This window comes from Gymnoscopelus microlampas (genome assembly GCF_963454915.1).
Source record: "Gymnoscopelus microlampas genome assembly, chromosome: 1".
In the NCBI taxonomy this organism is placed as follows: Eukaryota; Metazoa; Chordata; class Actinopteri; order Myctophiformes; family Myctophidae; genus Gymnoscopelus; species Gymnoscopelus microlampas.
Genome location: NC_139962.1, coordinates 55924385 through 55949077, shown reverse-complemented (window position 1 = coordinate 55949077; position 24693 = coordinate 55924385). Strand labels below are relative to the sequence as shown.

Genomic DNA, 24693 nt, shown 5'->3' with positions numbered 1-24693 from the left:
GACATGGCAACCCCGCCCCCCATCCAAATACTGTCTGTCTGACTCTTTGGGAGGGTTGAACGCAGCGAACGCCGTCTCGCTGGGCTGAGCAGGCTGCTTCATCAATCTGTGCCACACATTCTGGTCCTGCAAGAGCATGTGTGAATAGATAGATAGATGAACGGGTGAAATGTGTCCGTCTCTCAGTTTGCTTTCGTTTTCGGTTTGCGTCTCGAAACAAACACTGTTGTTGCTCTCGCTTTTGGTTTGCGTGTCGAAAACGTCTACAGCCTACTACACGAGAGCCTCGCGCCAGCGACTAGACGGAAGGGTCGCATAGCGACCCGCACCTCTAGTATTATTACATTCAGTAAACATAAACATCAGTTAGGCTTCAAATCCACAAAGCAAACAACCCTTTGACAGTAGAATGACGCTCCCAACACCAAAGCGGCATTGCAAATCAAAAACCCTGTCCATGAATCTCAGTTCCATGTGAGCAGTACATCCACCTAGCCAGGGAGGGCGCTACAAAGTCTATAAGTCCGTTATTTTCCACATCTCCATAATAATAATAATTAAAAAAACAGGGGTTACATCAGTAACCTACAGTCTTACTATGGTGCGAATAGACCACCGGGCCAGGAGGGGCGCCGTGTATCAGTTCGCACGCCAACCCACAGGGTTCAGAGTTCAGTGGTAGGCGATGACGTAACCCATAGACATATAAAAGTAGACGCCTCCTTCGGCTCTGAGGCATTGGTATCTCGGGCGCCATTTTAGCGTAGGAAAGTTGTAGGCAAGCTTCCGCGTGTGTCACAGAAGGGGGCGTTTGGTAGGCCAATCAGAGACAGGTGGGGGCGGGTCTTTTTGTAAGCCAGCTCTTAACCCTTTAAAAGGCAGCAGCTGCGCAGCATCTACGGAACTTGGCAAACTCCACACTCTGGATTTGTGCAATAATAAATCGTCTTTTACTGTTTTACAGTTTAAACAGGTTCCTATGTTCCCATGCTTTTGGCTGTCTTGGAGTATTTGTGTTATATGTTATGCTTTCAGTGCCATTAAAATATGGAACACAGACATTTCATTTGTAGTTGCTGTTCTTGTCATTTGAGAAAACTCTCAAATTAACAATTATTTCAGTCTTTCAAAGTTGACTCTGTTCTGCTCTGTTCTGACCTGAATAGCTAACATAAGGATGTTGGATAAAGGCAATGCTGCAATGTGTCCAGCATATTTCATGTAGTCTGTCAGTGAATGGAGACAAAAATATTTTGTGACTATTACTGTTACTTGAAAGTATTTTGGTATGAAAATATGCAATTTAGATGTAACCAAATATAGGCCTACGCCTACTGGATCCATCCGTAACTCTTAACCGCTTGAAAATAGGTTTAACATTCAGGGAGTTGTGATGATTTTAATTGTGGAGAGACCGTCTGCTTCAATTGACATAAATGCATTAGAACAGTGGTTTTCAACCTTATTCATATCAAGGTCCATTATTTATTCACCATTTGAGCCACAGAACACCGTTTGATGAGCTTTAGCCTCTCACACCCAAAACTTAGAATATGTTGTTATTGTTCGATAAGATGCTGTCAAAATAACAATTCTTTACGTTCTCTAATTGTGTACCTGTATAGTAAGTAATGCAGATGTTTAACAATTTGACTCTTGAGAGTGTGAAATGTTATACTCAAGATTTAAAGATAGGGGTCCATTTGGTTATCAACTCTCCATCATTTAGCTGGGGACCACCTGGAACCCCCTCAAGGACCACTGGTGGTACCCGGACCACTGGTTGAGAACCATTGCACTGACAAGTCCCGGAAAAGACGCACTGTGATTGGCCAGTAGTGAACGCGCTGTGAGCGCTGTGATTGGCCATTAGTCACTTTGAGTCTCAGTTTGCCTATGCTAAAATGGCGGCCGCGATACCAGTTGCTCCAACAAACTGCAGAGGCCAATGAGGTATCTAGGTTTCTATATCTATGACGTAACCGGTCAACTACACCTGGCCCTCTCTAGGCCAGGTTCTTATGCTCTCCTCTCCTCCATGTCTGTAGAGGGTGACAAAGCACACTGACAGGGACATTAGACGTGGCACATACATGTGGCCTAATGTAGATCGGCTCCTACAGTAAGGATATGCCAGGGTTAATGTGGTTAAAGTAGGATACATTATTTTTGTCTGAACAGGAGACAATTTCTTTTCAAACAATGATCTCCTGAACCGTAGAGCTTTAATTGACTATTACAGTAGGTGGCCAGTTTCACTTTCAAAACCTTTGCATCATGCATGTCACACAAACAGAATGCGGCACACAACACCAATGGTTTTGATAATGTGAATTTGTGGATAGGACTCTATATGAACAAACTTGTTATATCAACAAAACGCATTACATTCTGTTTGTGTGACATGCATGATGCAAAGGTTTTGAAAGTGTAACTGGTCAAAGTCACTGGCCACCTGTACGTAACACTGACAGGACACTTGAAGGTGTAAAGCAGCGTTCACACCAACCACTGAAACTGTAACGATATCTATAAAGATACAAATCGTTTAAATCGTTCTAACTCCAGTGGATGGCAGAGTCCACACCACACTGCTCATAGTATACTATAAGTTCCTATTTATCAGTATCACAATGAAAACAAGTTTAGCCTGACTTGTTTTTTAACATAATTTAAACATAAATGTTATCATTAAAATCTTAGTGTTTTGCCAACTATTTGGGGGCCACTTGCAATACCCTCACAGCCCACCAGTGGCCCCAGAGGCTGCTAATTCACTGGCTGGCCCATAGACCTTCCTACCGACAGCGCTACGTCATTAAGCCACGTGTCTAGCTCGTGTCTCTGCAACTGTCATGTGTATTTTCATGGTGTTGGAGTGAAAGCCAGTTTTGTATTCATTATTTAGCCTTAGCCCCAACTGGCGGTGTGTGATGTTTGTCTAGCCTGCCACACAATGAATACGAATTAACCCAAATGGTCCATTTGGTTCCATTCGTACACTCTCAGAGTTACAGACCCGTAAGGGTCCATTTGGTCCCACACACTCTCAGAGTTACAGACCGATATAGGGTCAATTTAGTTCCATTTAGTTCCATTTGCACACTCTCAGAGTTACAGACCTGTAAGGGTCGCGAGTAAATATCCCCTTTTTATTCCTGCATTAAAAAGATGTTTTAAAATGTAAACCAAGAAAGAAAAATCACTTATCATCAACTAGAGTTTCGGGGGGCTACGCCCCCCTCAACCCCAGCCGCGCACGGGGCCCAGCCGTGTGTATATTGGGGGACCCAAATCGCCGGAGTGAAACTGTGGAAAAAATGTTTTGAAAAAGGAAAAAATTTGAAGAAATAATATTTGTTATGTTTCAGGGGGTCCACAGGGGGTCCGCGGACCCCGTGATGGTCCACTGACCCCCTGTGGAGTGTTGGGACGCGCGGGGACACCCCTGGAACATTGCGGACCATTTCGGTGTTTTTTTTTTTTTCATGAAGGTGGTTGCTTGTTTCTGGCGCAGGCTGTGCAAACCTGGCAACCCAGCGCATGCTGCCGCACGTTTAAGTGGCGTAGCGTCATGAGGGTCAGTGGGGCCGTGGCTCGGTCAGTGAAGACCCTGTAGTGCGGATGATATGTGGCATAGAGGGGCAGATTGTAAATCCACAGAGGAAACATCCGTGGGCTACCATTGGTTCAGCGATGTGTGCGGTCGCCCTGCGGCCCCTCCTCCTCCACCAATGTGCAGTATTGAGAGCCCTGACGTCACAACAATTGGAGCGATGGGCACTGCACTGTGGTTGGTTAGGGTACACCTAGGGCCCAGGTAGAACCCTGTTAAAGCCTGCATGGGCAAACCCAGTTAGGACCCGCCTTGGTCCCACATAAACATGGCTAGTTGGGGCCCACCTAAGGGCCAGGTAGAAGCTACTTATAGCCTGCATGGGCATCGCAGTTGGGACTGAAGTGGATGCCGCTGACATTGCTGACATGGGGTCCATATGGTTTAGCCCACCTTGAAACCATATGGGAACTACGCTGGCATGCTGGCTGTAATGCAAACGCTGCATCATACCTGCAGTGTGTAGTTTGATGTTGTGTGTGTAGCAGATATACCTGCAGTGTGTAGATCAATGTCCATAGGAAAGTCAATGCCCAGCAGTGTTTTTTTTCCCCAGCAGAGTTTCTAGTGTCTCTGTGTCTCTCTGGAAGAGGTTGCACATGAACTCTGCAGCCGCACTGAGGCGCTCCAACACAAACACTCTGACATTAAGCTGCTTCACACAACAAACATCAGCACCACGCTGCTGTTTGTCCAAAAGACACAATATCTGCTCTCCCACCAACGTCATGTGTTCATTTATCGACAGCCGTACAGACTCCTTTAGACACATTTTACGTCGTTTATCCAGCTCTCACTGACTCTCCACATCGGGCTGTTATTTTGCTGCGATCAAGTCAACGATGTGAGAGATTAGCTATCACAGACGGACGGACAGGGGGTGAAACATAGTGTTGCGCCATGCCTTTCGGCCTGGCGGAGACAATAAAAAACCGAAAGTAAAGGAAATGGCCATTTCTGCAACAGAAGTAGTCAATAAACTATGCTATGAAAACATGGGCCACATTGGCAAAGAATGTAAGAAAGAGGCAATCATGTAGAAAATAGCCGATCTCCAAGCTTACAAAGCCTCTGAACGTGAGGCGTTTCGAGCTTGTAGATCGGCTATTTTCACAATATTTACTTGTGGAACGGAGTCAAACAGAATGGGGGGGTCCCAGATCAAGGACGTGTATTTGGGGGGGGGGGGGGGGGGGGGGGCGGCGTGAAAGGGTTGATAAACACTGCTGTAATCGGAGCGAAATTATCTGAAATTACTACATGACCATAATGCAGCCTAACATCTGTTGCACGGGGCGGTCCTGCCATTACGTTAGTTACTGTAGTTGCTGTGGAGCGACATAGTTCTCCAGAAGACACACACAAACATACACCATCTACAATGGACGAACTGAGCAGCAATATAGACATTCACCACACGAACGTGCATTGTTGACAAAGTGATTGCACAGCCGCTGCAGGCATGACAACCAGGTTAGCGTTAGCGACATGGCAGCTATCACAGCGCCCTGTCCGTCGTGCTGCAACTGCCTGTGATGGCTACAGCAGTAACAGCAAGCTGTCTGCGATGCCATTGTCTGGAGACTGCTCTTAGCGTGACACGACCAATGAGAGTGAGCGCTGTAGTTGTTGCTAAGATACGGTGGCGTCTCTGCCCCATAGCTTGTAGATCTCTCACACATGATTGGCGTAGGCTGCGTTGCCAGGTCTGACTTTGTGTGTAAGCAATGGTCGGCTGATTTTGGCGCGCCTTTGGGCTCGTTTGCATTGTGCGCACGGCAGCGCTTGTTTAGCGTACGTCAGCGCGACGTGGCAACGGACGTGGCAACGTGAAAGGTGATTGGCTGGTGAAAAGAAACACCCGACGTTACACCAGAAATGGTGCCTGGAGAAAATGGTGACCAAAAAAAAAGTTTGGAAAAAAAGGAAAAAACCCCCGCAGCGGCTGCGTGCAGTTGTGGTGATGAGGTCGTGCGCACGGTAAACGGTACGAAGCTGCCTCCCCTTCCGTTTTGTCCGACATTTGGTGAGTAGAATTAATTATGTTGCGCGGTGGAAAAGGTGTATTGAGCAGTGAGATGTCCCCTACGCGAGGCGTAAATTCAGCGCGGCCGGCGTGGCGAGTCAGTTGGCGACATGTGGTCTGGCGGTGCGTTGTTTAGTCGATAACAGAGCTGTGGGGTGTGGACACCGAGGGTGCGGAAGTTGGTCGCCATTTATATAGTTAGATTAAAAACAACATCTCATCAAAGACAAGCTCACAACGCGGCGCAAAGCAAGGTGTTGGGAGCTTAGATATGCTGTTTTCGCTAGTTTGGGTCCCGTTAGTGTCAAACGACACATTTTTCTTTTGGGTCTTGAGCAAAAAACATTTGGGAACCACTGTTCTAGACGACTCGCTGCGGTGTCAACGCTCCGCACCGCGACACCGCAGCTATGACTGCCTACAGGCAGCGTGTCTGTGGATTCGTCTATGTGGCGCACTGGAGTAAATAAAAAATGTCTCCGTCCGGTGGGTTATTTAATTACTGTATACACAAGTGGGGGCCTGAGAGTTTTCCCAGGCCCCCTGCGAGTATTTTATTTTGACTGAGGCGTAGACATAGTGCACCCGTTCAAATGGGGAAAACACACGTACTGTACAGTTGCATAGCGTAGGATAACTCCTAATGCTATGGATCAGCACTCAGGGGTAGCCATAACTGAGTGATTTGAGCCCGCCTGGGGATCCTAAGCCTCTGGTTGTCCCAGGTTCGATGCCACGGCCAGCAATGTGTCGATCGATGTGTGTCTCTGAGCAAGACTCTTAACCCCTACTTGCAGAGGACAAACTTCACGTATGTGCAAATACACAGTGACAAAAAAACGTCCCAAGGAGTGGGGCCCAAAATTATTGTTATAGGCCTACGGCATGAACAGTGGTGGACAGTAACGGAGTAAATGTACTTGAGTACTGTACTTAAGTACAGATTCTGAGGATATGTTCTTTACTTGAGTATTAGATTTGTTTTATACTTATTACTCTTACTTGAGTACATTTCCAAGAAAAATATTTTACTTTTACTCAAGTACATTTCTAGAAAGGCTGGAAAGTACTGAGTACTTTTAGGTTGGCAGTTTATTTTTTCTTCCCTAAAATGCAATTGGCCACACCCACACTTCTGCTCTCACATTAGCCGTGTTTCTGGCTTCACCCTCCGCTCGCCTCTTTATTGAGACATTTAGATTGTGTCAAAGGTCATGTCTCACACAGGATCTGACAGGAATTTTGACCAGATGTATTAGTATAGGAAATCAAAGGTTGTATGGAAACCAAGCAAGTCGACTTGTCTGTGCCATCTTGTTTTGACAGGGTGAAGTTCACCGCTGTGCATCTTGTTTTGGTGAAGTTAACGGTTGCGCGTGTGGGTAGTCTGGGTACATATGAAAATGCAGGCAACAGCTTCCTCTTTGTGACCAGTGACCACATCCTCTTTACTTATGCCCTTCATGACAGTTACTCTATGCATTTATTCTTTTTATTTATTTTTTAGAACAGACAGTCTCAGTTTAAAGTGAGCTCCATGTCCTAATCGTTGAAGCTGAATATTATTGTATCTTGACAAAAAGGTCACAGTTGATGGCCCTGAATCTGAGAATTTGTACCAAATAGATTTTCTTTATCAGATTATCACCAAAGTACATTAAGAACTGGAATATAATTAATGTGATCTGAGTGCAGCTTTGTCAGCGATGTGTCACTCATGTGTGACTCCTGTTATTTCCTCATTAGAAAATAATAATCTTTTGAGGCTCTGGAGTTCACGCTGGTCTCGAGGAAGACTAAGCTGACCGCGCTTTTGTGCTGGCGGCCCCAGAGCTGTGGAACAATCTCCCCCCACAGTCTGGGACTCGGAAGCTCTGATCATGATTAGAATATAAACCGGATGTGGAGCCTCCATTTCCGTTTCGTCTTTACAGTCGCGCAAATTTATCCTAATATGAATACAAATCATCTAAGTATACATAGCTTGCTGCTTAGCAGAAATGGAAATTAAAAAGTAAAGTGTAAAGATATTTTAAAAGATATTTTCGTGAACGGAAGTGCCAGTTTCCTCTCTCGGATTTTGGGAGTTGTAGTTCCAGACTCTATATAGCATTCAGAGATTGTGGAATAGTTGTCTGGCTACGCGAGACTACAGAGGACATAATTGCCACTGCCAACGGGACAGTGCTTGAGGTAGTCGAGGACTTCAAAGGACTTTTACTTAAGTATTTTTAAAGCATGTACTTTTGAATACTTAAGTATATTTAAAAGCAATTACTTTTTTACTCTTACTCGAGTAACATTTTGACTGAGCTACCTTTACTTGTAGTGGAGTAAATTTGACCAGGAGTATCTGTACTCTTACTCAAGTACTGGGGTTGAGTACTTTGTCCACCTCTGGGCATGAACACCTGGCATGCTGTGTTGTCCCCCCAGAAATCTCTGGTAGTTGAGAACGAGGTGCATGGTGCCATGATAATGGATGCCGTGGCTTCCTCTCATCCTCTGTCCTCTAAAGAGGAGGACATCCAGAGACCTGAACAAATCATTGAACTGTTCGACACCATCACCTTCAGCAAGGTACACACACACACACACACACACACACACACACACACACACACACACACACCCACATTTTTGTCACACTGTCACAGATACACTCTCTTCCTCTCTTTTTCATAGCCTACTCATACACACTTGCACATACAGATATGGCCTACACAACATTCCGTTCTGAAGGTCCATTACAGTGAGTATGAGTGTTTCTTTCCAATTGAAAGATCAAATAAGTTCATGTTGTTTCCAGGGGGCTGCAGTTCTCAGGATGCTCTCAGACTTCATCACGGAGGATGTGTTCTCCAAAGGACTCGGTGTGAGTATTATGGGACAAAGATTGAAACATGTCTGAAACAACATGCAACATAATCCTAACCCTCAACACTAATCTTTATACAGCAAGTTGCTGACTAGACAAAATACTGTTTTATAGTGACACTATATGCTTTAATATTGTGCTGCATTAAATGTATTTTTATCCAAAACAAGAGCTTGAAATAAAGTAACACATTTTCTGAACTCTCACAGCTTTTCCCATATTAACATTGTTCATCTCTCTGCAGACTTACTTAAACACGTTCAGCTACAGCAACACAGTCTATACAGACCTCTGGGAGCATCTACAAATGGTAACCCATTTTCGTAACAAAAAAAAAAGAAAATAATCAATTATGTGTTTCTGATGGGTTTTTTTTTATTCGTTTTTCAGTTTTCAATGTCATTAATGTCCATTGGCTGTGTTAGATGTGATGGACTGAAAGGTTTCTTGTTTTGTTTCATTAAACTGAACGTAACACTGGAACATCAAGGATTTGATTTCTGCAAACAGGCCATTGGTTTTGTTAGGTTTAATAGGAAGGTATAACTGTACGTTTTTGACGTACTGTAACAGTAAAATGTGTGTGGAATATGTACAAGCTTGTCACAATGACTACAGAGTTGCTCACTGAGCTTGTAGATCGGCTATTTCCAAACATTTTGAGTATAAAATATGAAATATGGTGTATTTTGCCTAATCTATTATATAGTATTTTGTAATCTGCCTCGTGCAATTTATTTGTTTACAAAGCCTAAAAGCCACACAATTAACTAATTAATCGCAATTATTTGTGTGACAATTAGTCGGCAAGTAAAATTTCATAATCGTAACAGCCCTAAATATGTATCGAAGAGGAAGCATTTTGAATAACGGGGACCCAGAAGGTGTTGAATAGTCCATCCATCCATCTTCAACCGCTTATCCGGAACCGGGTCGCGGGGGCAACAGTTCCAACAGAGATTTCCAGACTTCCCTCTCCAGAGCAACATTAGCAACTTCCTCCTGGGGGATCCCGAGGCGTTGCAAGGCCAGTGTGGAGATATAATACCCCCCATCTGGTCCTTGGTCTGTTGAAGAGTGAATTCTAATTCTATTTTCATCTCATGTTGTACTGTGAATGTTCTACCAGGCAGTAGACGGTGCCTCTCCCAGCCTGGGGTTGCCCTACTCTGTGGAGGACATCATGAACCGCTGGATTCTCCAGATGGGATTTCCGGTTGTGACCATCGACACCCGGACAGGACACATCACCCAGAAACACTTCCTGTTGGACCCAGACTCTCCAGTGGACAGACCCTCTCCGTTCGAGTAGGAATCAGTGTTTGATCTTGTGGTTCTCAAACTTTTTTCACGTCAAGGACCGGGGAGAAGCAAAGATTTGAGTTAAAATATTCACTTTAAAAACTATTTATATTCAAATATTTGCACACATTTTCATGATTTAAAAAAAATAGCAGATCTACAAGCTCATAGAGCGGAAGTGATCTGCTAATAGCCAAAGTATAAAGTATGGTTAAAATGATTGTGACGCTATGTCAACTCATTTTGCTGGGGACCCCCCGGTACCCCCTAAGGACCCCTTGAGAACCAATGTTATAATATGTGTGTGTGTGTGTGTGTGTGTGTGTGTGTGTGTGTGTGTGTGTGTGTGTGTGTGTGTGTGTGTGTGTGTGTGTGTGTGCGCGCGTGTGCGTGCGTGCGTGCGTGCGTGCGTGCGTGCGTGCGTGATTGTTTAATTGTACTGGATTATAACTCAGTCAGAGTTTTAGTTTAGGAAAAAGTTTCTGAATTTTAAAACGTTATACCTGTATAATGTTCCATTATAAAGTATATGTGCACAACTGTTAGATAACTGCTTATCTATGTATGCATATGCTCATGTATTAATGTACATCATGTACTGTATGTGCTGTCCTGTCCCTAGTTATGAGTGGATTGTACCCATTAAATGGATAAAGAGTGGTGCAGTGCAAAAGCAGACCTATTGGCTCGATAAGAAAGAAGGTAAGACTTAATTCACGTAAATGGAACAATTATATCTGCACGCTGGTAATAGGTTCCACTTCTTCAACGTTTTGATATTTTTTAAAGCTTTTCTGCCTGTATTGATAGTACACAGTAGAGAGAGACGGGGAGTGACACGTAGCAAAGGTCGTCGGGCCCGGGAATATAGAGCCTGCCTGGTATGCGCCTTAACCACTAGGCCAGCGTCGCCCCCAACATTTTGATCTTTTGATTGAAACGGAATCATCAACAAATATTAGAAATCAGACGTGCTGCCGACCATCATTTTTTTTATGTTGATCTTCCGTTCGTCCTGCACCTAACACTGAAGTGAATGTGCATGCTACCATCTCCCTTATCTAATATTTAATCTAAATTCATGCACAGAAAATGGCCTCATAGCTCTGTGCTTACAATGTGGGTGATGTCATCTACATAGGAACCTGCGCTTTCTCTACAGTTTCTCTACTAAGTGTTAATTCCATCGACTAAAACTATGACGAAAAATGTTCGCAGACTATCTTTTGTCACAAATGAAAACAAAATAAAAACGAAATAAAAACTAAGCTATGATGACAATGACTATTATTGACAATTTCGTAAACAAACAAAAACTAGACGGAAATGTTAGCGAGGACTAGTGGAGAAGAGATCCAGTAGAACTAAGACAAGTGATTTTATGCTTGGCTGCGCTTGGGTGTCATGCTCCAATCTATTTTTGGTAACCGATATACAAATCAGGCATTTCGACGTCATCAAGGCCTGCCGAAATAAATCTGTAGTCAACTGTAGATTTAGTTGACTAAAATCTTAGAATATTAGTCTAAGACTAAGACTAAAAGTAAAACATTTCCAGATGACTAAAACTAAATGTAATTTTATTCAAAAGACTATATGACTAAAACTAAAAATTCAAAGTAAACAATACAAATCTATTCCACATCAGATACCAACATAAACATGACACGCGGCAACAGCACTGACTGGATAGTGGCCAACATCGACACATCTGGCTTCTACAGAGTGAACTATGACCTTGACAACTGGGAGCGACTGCTTTACACACTGCAAACAAACCCACAGGTACAGAAAAAAACACACCTTTACAGTATGTGTTTCAGCCCTGGTCCTTCACTGTTGTTGTCCAGAGTGCAGTGCAATGTTCATTTTGACAGCACATTTGTATATCGTTGCTGTCTGGCAGAAACGTCCTATCTCCATTTTCTAACCTTTTGTGTTTTTTCGTAAATGAATGCCCTACTTGATCATGCTACAGCGTCACACAAAAGCATCAAAAGTAGCAGATCTGCAAGCTCGAAACGCAGCAGCAGTGAAGCGACGTGTTTTTGAGAAAAAAAAGGAAAATAAATCCTTTTCCTGGGCTCCTTTCCCTCTACCCTTAGTCTGTGGTTCCAATTTTTTGTTACTAAATAGCACAAAAAGCCGCTCTACAAGCTCACAACGTGAAGTGTTGTGACATGTTGTGAGCTTGTTGAGGGCTATTCTCAATTTGGAAAATTAGGTGAAACTATTCATTCTGCTCGAGGAGGTTTACTTTTGCATGTATCGAGTATAAATCAGTTCTTACGACTCGTGACACAAAATTGAAGGAACTGTCGAAAAGGGGACGTCTCACTTTTAATAACTTTTCCTGTAAGAGGTTTTCTATAGCAGCTTCAAGATCGACCATTTCGTCCACTCCACGCAACTGCATGTGTGTGTCGAAAGAGAGTGATGCTGTAGGCAGCAGCTGGAGTCGAGGAGACCACAACCACAGCCACTCCCTTCAGCACTGCTGAACCCAACATCAGCGGATAATCCGGATATCGAGTGTGGCGAAACTCACAACTACTTTTGGAGAAGTACACTTGACAGCTGTGGAGACGACGGAGAAATAAACTAAGATTAATCAGTGAGTTTGCGTGGGCTGGGCTGCAACGGCGATTGTGGAGGTTGTGGTGGGGAGGGTCATGTTGGGACGGGTGCTTTCGGGGCTTGCGCGCCGATTACGACGGAGGTTTGGGATTTTGCCTTTTGTCGTTGCTGCGATAGTGGTTGCTGCCTTGCTAGCGCTGCTCTTTGTGGACTGGATTGAATTATGGGTCAATGCTATGTACATGAACACAGTGGTGGAGCCACATGCGGTTAGCATTCCTCCCCAGGGTGTCCCTCCGACGAGACCGGAGGAGTTCTTGCTCATGCCCAGTCCTCTGGTTTGTCAGCGTGCAGAGCCTTATCTCCTCATTATGGTCGCGTCTGCACCTGCCAATCAGAGAGCCCGTGGGGCTATCCGGGAGAGTTGGGGAGGGGAGGTTGAGGCGAGGGGTCTCCGGGTCATGACTCTGTTCATGGTTGGCGAGGTGTCCGACCCCGGCCTGACCGAGGCGTTGACCGAGGAGGCACGGGAGCACGGAGACCTGATCCAGGGCAGTTTTCTGGACAGCTATTCCAACCTCACCCTCAAGACTCTGGGCATAATGGGCTGGGCCCGTCGCTTCTGTCCCCAGGCCCACTTCATGGCCAAAGTGGACGACGATGTGTTTTTTAACCCCGACGCTCTGCTGCGCTTCCTGAACAGGGGCCGTGACCCCTTCGAACAAGGAGACCTGTACCTCGGCCGGGTGCACGCTAGGGATGCTCCGACCCGTGACCCGGACAGCAAGCACTACCTCCCTTCCGAGGCGTACCCTCTCGATGTCTTCCCAGATTACTGCGGCGGCACAGCCTATGTCCTCTCTCGCTCTGCCTTGCTAAAAATCGCCCTGGCGGCCGCTGCCACACCCCTGTCCACCCCTCTGCCCCCCGAGGATGTGTTTGTTGGGCTGTGTGCCCGTGCAGCTGGACTGCTGCCCACGGACAGCCCGCTGTTCTCTGGAGGACCAACCGTGCCCTACGGGCGCTGCTGTTACCAGGCCATGGTGTCCGTCCACCGCGTCGCACCCCGGGAAATGCTGCGGTACTGGGCGGATAGCCACTCTTCAACCCCTTGCTCTTGGTTGGGAATGCGCGCGTCTCTGGCCGTTTGCAAAGTCAGGGCCATCCTTGGGGCAACTCTCGGTAACTGGAGGAGCACTTGTAAAAATGTCCTGCCTGGCTTACCTAGACTCGTTAGGGGCTGTGCCTTGCTTTAATACAGTGGTTCTCAACCTTTTCGGGCCGCGAGTCCGCGACCCCCCAAAATAATCGTATTTAACTGAGTACAGAGTAAATGTACTTGAGTACTGTACTTAAGTACATATTCTGAGGATCTGTACTTTACTTGAGTATTAGATTTGTTTGATACTTATTATTCTTACTTGAGCCGTGTTTCTGGCTTCCCCCTCTGCCTATTTGTTACATCTTGTATGGGTGTATAGGAGTAGTGGTTCTACAAGTAACTCTGAAACCACTGCATGCACTGATGTGCTTGCAAGCACATCTGTGCATGCAGTGGTTTCAGAGTTACTTCTCTGAAATTCATTGTGAAAACATTACAGCAATTCATTGATATAAAAATAAAGAAATGTACTTCTACTTTTACTTGTACTTTAAGTATTTTTAAAAGCATGTATTGTAAAAAAAAAATAATAATGACATGAGATCTATTAAAGAGGCGCTATGTAACTTTTTTTCAATTAATAAAATGTAATTTTGTACAATCTGTATGGTAAAGTATGTTAATACAATATAACTTATACAATTGGGGCAGTTATATTTTGTCTCCCTGCTCTTCTATTGTCTCCCTGCTCTTCTGTCTTGTTTTGACAAGGTGAAGTTAACGGTTGTGCGTGTGGGTACATATGACTCACCTCTCACGAGAGCAGAGGATATGGTCACAAAGAACTAGGTCACAAAGAAACACACTGAACAGAGAGAATGTTCTGTTTTCTAGGTCAACTGTATGCATGCAGAATGAGCATGTAAGGTATTGTGTCATATCACCAGATGTTACTATGATCTTTTTTTTAATGATTTTTTAGAAAAATGGCCTTAGTTTAAAGTTAGCCCCATGTCCTAATCTTTGAAGCTGAATGTTATTGTATCTTGACAAAAAGGTCACAGTTGATGGCCTTGGATCTGAGAATTTGTACCAAATACTGTAGATTTTATTTATCACCAAAGTACATTAAGAACTGGAATATAATTACTGTGATTTGAGTGCAGCTTTGTCAGCGATGTGTCACTCGTGTGTGACTCCTGTTATTTCCTCATGAGAAAATAATAATCTTTTGAGGCACTGGGGTTCACGCTGGTCCCGAGGAAGACTAAGCTAGAGTAACTCCCATCATGATTACTGACATTGACTACACAGATGACATTGCCCGAGTCTCGAACACAGCAGAGAATGTAAGGGAACTGCTACTGGCAGTAGAAATGGAGCAGGCCCGGAAGCACGTGCATGCAGCGCGCGCGAAAATGTGCGGTTAATGCGTAGATTGTGGCCGTTTTTTGGCGTTTTTTTGTTACTTTATTTCGGTTTTAGGTTTAGGGTTAGGTTAGGCTTATGTTATTTAATTCTTATTTTTGCCTGATTTTACCGATTGATTTTTATCAAAAAATGTATTATAAAAAAAATAAAAAAGATTTGTTTTCAAAATAAACTCAGGGGGCACAATTTGAAACTGAGGGTGCCAGTTCCCCTCAGGCCCCCCCGTGGCGCTGGGCCTGAAATGTAGTGCAAGAAGATCGGCCTCAAGCTCAATGCCAAGAAAACAAAAGTGTCTGTATTTAACACAGAGGACATCATTGCCACTGCCGACGAGACTTTTACTTTTAGTTGTACTTTAAGTATTCTTAAAAGCATGTACTTTTGAATACTTAAGTATATTTAAAATTTGACTGAGCTACTTTTACTTGTAGTGGAGTAAATTTGACCAGTATTATCTGTACTCTTACTCAAGTACTGGGGTTGAGTCCTTGTCCACCTCTGCATGTGGGGTCCCGACCCACTGGTTGAGAACCACTGCTTTAATACAGTGAATATCATTGTGACATGATCACCAAAAAAAAAAAGCTGTGATATGACATTTTTGCCATATTGCCCACCCCTATGAATAGTTATAGCATGCCCATATATGGCCAATCGGGCATATACTGATGACATCGGGGATCTCCATATTTGTGAATAAAAGGGACAAGGACAGACAAATACAGAGATCTCCATTAATGGCCATAAAAGGGACAAGGACTGACAGACACACCGATCTCCATATATGGGCATATCAGTCACATCGGCGGTGGCACGTAGGTGTCGAACTCTAGACGTGAGGGCCGTGTAGCGCCCCCAAACTTCTAGTCATCTAAAGTCCCAGTTGAGAAGCTTGTATGTGAAAAAGCACATGAAGCCTCCATGAGCCAATGAATATTGTACAGGGCAAGGCTTCATAAACAAAAATAGTAGATCTGCTTCTTTTGTATTTTAATCCTGAAAAGTAACAGTTTTGGACGTTTCCACCTGACAGAGACAATATAGTTTTATGGTCATAGGCTTTTTAATCAAATTCCATGTAGTTTTAGTCATATTTTATTCATCTGAATGTTTTACTTTTAGACTTGTTAGTTTAGTCAACAAAATCTACAGTCGACAACATTTTATTTTGGCAGGCCTCAATGGCGTCGTAATGCCTAATGTATAGCTAGCTGTGTGACGCGCCAAACCACTTTGGCTTTGACTAATTATTATTATATGATTTTATTTCAGCAAATCCCACTAATCAACCGAGCTCAAATTATCGACGATGCTTTTAACCTTGCAAGGTGAGAACATGGTTTCATAATACTGTTGTCTCCATTGTGCAGTGATGGAAGAAGTACTATGTATTTTTTTACTTAAGTAAAAGCATCAATACCCTATTGTAGAAATAGTCTGTTACAAGTGCAAGTCCGGTATTCAAAATTGACTTGAGTAAAAGTACAAAAGTATTGGCATCAAATTATACTTAAAGTACCAAAAGGTCCGATTTCACAAGTTTTCAAATGTATAAAATGTATAAAAATCCTTTGAAAATAGCAGATCTACAAGCTCACAACACGTCTCAAAGCCATGCGTTGTACTGTAGCTCGGCTATTTTCAAATGGTCAAAGTCTGTATATAGGTCTGAAGTGGTTTCGTGATAATAATCAAAATCTACAAAGTAACTAGTAACTAAAGTTTTCAAATAATTATAGCGGTGTAAAAGTACAATATTTGCCTGTGAGATGTAGTGGAGTAGAAGTACAATTATTGAACATTGGAAATAAAATAAAAATACTCCAGTAAAGTAAAAAATACCTCAAAATTGTACTTAAGTACAGTACTTCAGTAAATGTACTTACAGTAGTTACTTTCCACCACTGCCATTGTGCCTTTGAAAGGTAAGAGTTCAACATAATGAATGAGTTCATCTTCTTCTTTCCAGGGCAAAGATTGTGAACATAACGCTGGCCCTGAGAACCACTAAGTTCCTGGTCAACGAGACAGAATGCATGCCCTGGCAGACGGCCCACATTAACCTGGGCTACTTCTACATGATGTTTGACCGCAGTGAGGTCTATGGACCCATGCAGGTTGGTAAACAATGCTCAACTATTATTTAGTACTACTTCTACATGATGTTTGACCGCAGTGAGGTCTATGGACCCATGCAGGTTGGTAAACAATGCGTTGATTGACAATGAGTTTTATTTCAGTAAAATGTAAAAATGTTCATTGCTCTATATTTAGCAGACTCCATTCAAGCAGCACTATGTAGGCTACCTTTCCTCTTCTACCCCGGATTTGAACCCGGTTTCCTGTGCTGATTTTTTTTTTTTACCATTGAGCTAAATAGAGCCGGCCTGCTTGCTCAGGGGATAAATTGAATCTTGACCATCAGGTCAAAATTTGTGTCAGATCCTGTGTCTAGGTGAGACATGACCTTTGACACGATCAAAATTTCTCAATAGAAGAGCAGGGAGACAAATTACAACCACCCCAATTGTATCTAATTATATAAACGACAAGTAACGCTATAGCCACAGCTCTGTAATAGAGCTAGGGCGTAGGGCACCTATCATTGCTCACTCCACAGTTTCCACGTCGCAACATAATTTATTACACTCACCACATTTCGGACAAAACGGAAGGTGAATCAGTTTCTTACCGTTTAGCGTGCGCACCACCGACACCGAACGGCGACGGGTTTCGCCGAAACAACACGAACGGCCGCCATTGAAACTCCGCAGCTCTCTCCGTCGCCAAAAGAACAACAACAGAAGCGCCTCCTTCACCTCCCTCCCCTTCACCCTGTCTTCTGCTTCCACGCTCAATTCAGGTGACTACAATGCTAATACATTCACGCTCAACCTCACAATCATAAGCTTCTCCGTTTAGTGTTTCATTAGCGCGAGCGTGGAAAACAACTACAGCGCGCACCGTTACTGCATCTGCTAAGGGTAAACATAAGGGTTGCCACGTTGGCATGCCAGGTTTTCTAAAAACAAGCGCCAGAAACAAGCAACCACCTTCATGAAAAAAAAAAAAACACCGAAGGGGTCCGCAATGTTCCAGGGGGGTCCCCGTGCGTCCCAACCACAGGATGTCCGTGGACCAGCAGGGGGTCCGCGGGGGTCCCCCTGAAACATAAAAAATATAATTTCTTCTATTTTTTTTTTTTTTTACTTTTCCACAGTTTTACTCCGGCGATTTGGGTACCCCAATATACACGCGCCCACGCTGGGCCCCATGCGCGGCTGGGGTTGAGGGGGGCGTAGCCCCCCGAAACTCTAGTAAGTTATATTGTATTAACATACTCTACCATACAGATTGGACAAAATTACATTTTATTCATAAAAATATTACATTAAATGTTACATATTGAGGCTTTAACTCCATAAACACTTATGGAGTACAAAATAAGACTGTTTTATTGATCATAGACATTATATAGGACCTAACCTAAACCTAACCCTAACCCTAACCTTAGTGGGGGAACATAGAACCCGGGGAACATAGGGATGACCCCATTGCAAGTAAGGGTTCCAGATGAATAATTAATAGGCTAACCGCTACTATTGAATGAGAATTAATCTCATGCTGGTCATCAGTGAGTTGGTGTAGGATGTCAGCCTCATTTATTAAAATGTCTTTTGTATTTTCCGTTTTTTCATCAACATAAAAAATAGATGTTTTAAACGTGAGGCCTTTTCATTCACCAGGCTTACATTAAGAAACAGGTCACTCCTCTGTTCCACTACTTCAAAACCCTCACAGCCAATTGGACCAACATCCCCGAGAGACATACTGACCAGTAAGGATATTTACTTGCAAAGATTATACAGCTTTTCTATACAGGTATAGCTACGAATGCTCTGATGAAGGCTCATAGCCGAAATGCGTCAGCTTTCGTTTATTGGTGTGTGTGCCAATAAAAAAGTGGAAATGTGAGTACTTTGCCCTCCATTGATTTGAAATTTTGGATGTGCTACCTTTTTGGGATTTTTTGAATTCCTAGTTTTTATATTTATTCTGGATTTTGGGTCCAGCACTCCACTGAGAAAACCCATTGTTGATGCACAATCTCTTTTTGAGCGGTGTAGCCGCTCCTATAAGTGGGGTTGGGACACCTCATTAGTACACCCTTCACTGTACTGTGATTGGCTCATAATAGCACACCCCTCTACATTAGTACACCCCTAGCTGTACAGTGATTGGCTGACTCTATTGGCTGACTCTATTCAGCACTGTGCTTGGCTAGCAAGACACATGATGAAATTAATAACCTATAAATAGGACTATGCACTTTTTTTTTAAAGTGAGCTTCCATCACTGTGATGACCACACCGCTCACTTCACACTGGGTGTGATTTTTCTTATTTAGCTACTATATCGTCATTGTCGGGCAGAAACCTCTTATCTCCATATTTGTACTTTTTACGTAAATTAACACCATAATTTATCATACAACAGCACACAAAAGCATCAAAAGTAGCAGATCCGCAAGCTTGAAACGCAGCGTGAAGCTGAGGTTTCCATAGAGACAGAGATGAAATATTTTAAAAAGTTAAAGATCATATAAATGTTACATGTTGACAATAGATACATAAAAAATATACCTTCCAGTCCTTATTCACTTGGATAATTAATGTAATAACGTCTCAAATTGTTAAGAAAAGTGTTAACTCGTAATAATCAGTATCAGTATCATGTCAGTAGTATCATGGTCAGTATCATGATATCATGTCAGGATCATAGTCAGTATCATGGTCAGTATCATGTCAGTATCATTGTCAGTATCATGGTATCATGTCAGTGTCATTGTCAGTATCATGGTATCATGTCAGTAGTATAGTCAGTATCATCATAGTCAGTATCATGTCAGTATCATGGTCAGCATCATGTCAGTATCATGGTATCATGTCAGTACTAGTAGTATAGTCAGTATCATGTCAGTATCATGGTCAGTATCATGTCAGCATCATGTCAGTGTCATGTCAGTATCATGGTCAGCATCATGTCAGTATCATGTCAGTATCATGTCAGTATCATGTCAGTATCATGGTCAGCATCATGTCAGTATCATGTCAGTATCATGGTCAGCATCATGTCAGTATCATGTCAGTATCATGTCAGTATCATGTCAGTATCATGGTCAGCATCATGTCAGTATCATGGTATCATGTCAGTACTAGTAGTATAGTCAGTATCATGTCAGTATCATGGTCAGTATCATGTCAGCATCATGTCAGTATCATGTCAGTATCATGGTCAGCATCATGTCAGTATCATGTCAGTATCATGTCAGTATCATGTCTCATGGTCAGCATCATGTCAGTATCATGTCAGTATCATGGTCAGCATCAAGTTAGTATCATGATCAGTATCATGGCCAGTATCACGGTCAGCATCATGTCAGTATCATGGTCAGTATCATGGCCAGTATCATTGTCAGTATCTTAACAGTATCATGTCAGTATCATGGTCAGCATCATGTCAGTATCATGGTCAGTATCATGGCCAGTATCATTGTCAGTATCATGTTTATTGGATCTTGTTTAGTCGATACACTTTTTGTATTAGCTCGTGCTCATTTGATTTTGCTATCTGTTTAAGAAAGTAGGTAGCTGATATATAGCACTTTTACCTTAGCGCTAGCTAGGCAACTCTTGGTTGCTTGTTTTTGCAGGAAATACACTTAAGACTTCTGGTGATTAGTAGTTTCGTTCCTTACCTATGTTGAATGCACTTCAACATAGTCGTTTAGCAGTCGCTTTGGATAAAAGCGTCTGCTAAATGACTGTAATGTAATGTAATGTAATGGTCAGCATCATGTCAGTATCATGGTCAGTATCATGGCCAGTATCATTGTCAGTATCTTAACAGTATCATGTCAGTATCATGTCAGTATCATGGTCAGCATCATGTCAGTATCATGGCCAGTATCATTGTCAGTATCTTAACAGTATCATGTCAGTATCATGACATCTTATGGTATTGACCATGATACTTGCCATGAAACTGACATTATACTGACATGACTGTTACTTTTCCAGGATTCAAATTGTCGATCTGCTACTTTTGATGCTTTGACTCTGTAGTATGATCAAGTAGGGCGTTAATTTACGACAAAAAGTTTAAATATGGAGATAAGAGGTTTCTGCCCAACAGCAACGAAATGAAGGACGTTCCCATGATGTGTGAAGTTTTGGCTCATTCTCTGCAGGAACAACCAGGTTACCGCCATCGACCAGGCCTGTAGCTCCGGAGTGGAGGGATGTACGGAGCTGACAACTGGCTGGTTCAGACAGTGGATGAATCAGCCCACTACAAACCCGTATGTTCACAGGGCATGGCTCCATCCCTTTCCTTTTCCTTTCAATTCCAAAGATTTCTTACTATCTATTGTCATCAAACCTGACTCCCTACATAATCAGAATCAGAACTTTAGGTGTAAAACAGTGGGTGAAATTTGTTTTAGTTCTACATAGTTTTTGCAGTGGTACTCAAACTTTTGTCATGTAAAAAAAAAAAAAGTAAATCAAAGTATTGGAAAATGTATGCAAAGTTTTCCAATACTTTCTAGATAATAATAATAATTAAAAAAAAACATGAATATAAGGTAATTTTGTCCAATCTGTATGGTAGAGTATGTTAATACAATATAACTTATACAATTGGGGTGGTTGTATTTTGTCTCCTTGCTCTTCTAATGAGACATTTAGATTGTTTCAAAGGTCATGTCTCACCTAGACACAGGATCTGACACAAATTTTGACCTGACGGTCAAGATTCAATTTATCCCCTGAGCAAGCAGTTCAGTCTCTATTAGCTCAATGGTAAAAATGTCGGCGCTTGCGCAGGAAACCAGGTTCAAATCCGGGGTAGAAGAGTAAAGTTACATAGTGCAGTTTTATTAAGGTACAGTAATGACTATAATTGGTGTTATTCTTGCTGTAAACACCATCTATATAAATTATATATATCCACAGCATCCACCCCAACCTGAGGAATCCGGTGTACTGCAGTGCCATACAAGCAGGGGGTGTGGAGGAGTGGGACTTTGGCTGGTCCATGTACAAAAACGCCACCATCGCCTCCGAGGCGGACAAGCTGATGTATGCTCTGTCCTGCACACAGCAGCCATGGCTGCTCAACAGGTCTGAAGAACGGGAGAAACTGTCCTTCTTTGTTCTTTGTTCTTTGTCTGCACAGCATATAGGACTGAGTGAACCGAAGAGGGGATGTTAACTGTTCAAAATTCGATTTGTGCTATTTGAATTACTGTTTGCTCTTTTCAGCACTACTATATACAGAAAACTACTTGTATTATCTACATTTGCATTATTGTCTATATCAAGGGTTCCCAAACTTTTCAGGCCATGACCGCCCAAAATAATCATACTTGAATTGCAGGGACCCCCCACCCTGACAAGCACTTTGTAGGCAATTGTAGGCATTACATTTAGTTTGACTCGGTTCCAGATAAATATTGTGAAAATAGCCGATCTACAAGCTCACAACTCCTCGCAATGCAATGCGTTGTGAGCTTGTAGATTGTCTATTTTCAAAATTGTTGCCTCTTTCGTAGGCAATATTTGACAATTTGGCCAATGTTTTACAATTTTTTATAGTACAGTACGTAGTAATGGTCTTATTATTATTTATTTAAATGTTATTTTAGAGGTATTAAAAAGTAATTGAATTGTCACTTTAGAAATGTGCAGATACCCTGTATACTCTTATACTCTATGTTGGTTTGTTTACTGTTTAGTAATAAAACAATGTTGCACATTAAGCTAATCATCTGAGGAAAAAATCATTTGGGGACCCCGATTCCCGAACCCCAGTTTGGGAACCACTGGTCTATATCCTGTTCTTTGCTGTGGTGACCAAAGTGTCCTACAGTGTACAACAATACATTTGATCCAATTAGTATTATTCTTAATGGCATTACAGCATTATCATTGTCCACATGCTTTTACGGTGAGTTGTCAGCACTATTTCTGATCTTGCACACAGACAACGCTTTTGACTTGACCTTTGACCTCTGTGGGTTATGTATTTGCAGATATCTGGAATACTGTCTGGATCCAGAGAAGATTCGTAAGCAGGACGCCTTCGACACCATCAACTACATATCCAGTAACCCCATTGGACTGCCTCTGGCCTGGGACTTCCTCAGAGCAAACTGGGAACGTATCAATGAGTGAGTATACTTACATATGGGTACCAGATATAGTGTATAGTATAATGACACATGGCTCCATATCTTCAATGAGTGAGTATAGGGTCCATATCATCAATGAGTGACTAATATGGTCCATATCTTCAATGAGTGAGTATACTGACATATGAACTGCTCCTTTTGTGTGATCCTGTGGAGCTTTAATGCAAAAATACTGAGCCCTTACCTTCCCCCTTATTGTATGACACCGGTGGTAAATGCCTTAAATATATATTAATGCTACTAACACGGGGGCCAGGGTTAGGGGTTCCAATCCCACTGGGGACCACCCATGCAAAAAAGGCATATGGTCACTATACTGTTAACCAGGTCAATAACTCCCAAGACAGTTGCATTTGTTACGTGGACACTGGTGGCTGATGCAGTGATTAGCAGCTTTTAACATATAAATGCGTTTTGCTTTCCCTTGTGTCAGCTATGTAGGTGAAGCCATTTCCTTTGGTAGCCTGATCAGCGATGTGACCAGATGCTTCTCCTCTGAGTTTGAGTACAAACAGGTATAGCTGCTTTATTGTCTCCGCCAGGCCGAAAGCCATGGCGAGAGTATGTTTTGCACCCTGTCCGTCCGTCCGTGTGTCACACACTCCCTGTATGCCAATTCAGAACCTCTGCCCCAAATTCTTCACATGGGCCTGTATAGCGCCACCAGGAGGCCGCTTTTTGCGAAACAATTTTTTGACAGTACTCCTACAGATTTTGTCCAAACATCACGCAAATCGCTACACAGTATCTCTATAGTCATTAAACGGCTAAAATTGGCTACCAAAGTTTGCAGGCGTACTCCGTTTTGAACAAAATGCCTCAAATCATGAACACAGCATGCAATTTCCGAAATTTTGCACACGCATTCCCACTAGGCCGAGGAAGAAATGCCACTTGAAATGTTTCAAATCAGCCTCATGGTGGCGCTATAACAGGCCGATTTGCGTTTTTACCTATAACTGCACCGAACTGTGTTAAACTTTGTATGTGCACTCCCTAGAGGCCAAGGAAAAACCTTTGCCCTGCCTTTTTCACATCTGCCTCTTATAGCGCCAGAGGCCGACTTATGTAAAACACATTTTTGGATATTAAGCCTTCAGATTTTATCAAAATTTCACGCAAATCGGTACACATGATCTCTATAGCCATGTGATCAAGACGGATCTGTTTGATTTTTCATATTTCATCCTGATTGGCTAAGATTGACTATCTAAAGTTTGCAGGAGTGGCCCGTTTTGAACAAAATGCTGCAAATCATGAACCATCCGATGGCGGTGAAACTTTGCACGCACATTCGCACTACGTTGAGGAACAAATGCCACCCTTTGAACACCCTATTACAGCGCCACCAGGAGGCTGATTTTTGCAATACTTTTCTTTTTCATATTACTCCTACAAATGTTGTCCAAACATCATGCAAATCGGTACACATTATCTCTGGAGTCAAGTGATTAAGATGGTTCCGTCCGATTTTTCATATTCCATCCTGATTGGCACAATAACCTAC

At 42.8% G+C, this 24693-nt stretch overlaps 1 protein-coding gene across 1 annotated transcript; it reads left to right on the top strand.

Moving 5' to 3' along the window:
• Positions 1-12517: 12517 nt before the first annotated feature.
• Positions 12518-13674, top strand: LOC311048397 (beta-1,3-galactosyltransferase 4-like). The gene has a single exon (XM_084061655.1). The coding sequence runs from the start codon at positions 12636-12638 to the stop codon at positions 13653-13655; it is 1020 nt and encodes a 339-aa protein (XP_083917781.1). The 5' UTR covers positions 12518-12635; the 3' UTR covers positions 13656-13674.
• Positions 13675-24693: the final 11019 nt, after the last annotated feature.

Bases quoted from the DNA above. Each gene is read 5' to 3' on its own strand.
- LOC311048397 (XM_084061655.1), top strand. From the start codon at position 12,636: ATGTACATGAACACAGTGGTGGAGCCACATGCGGTTAGCATTCCTCCC.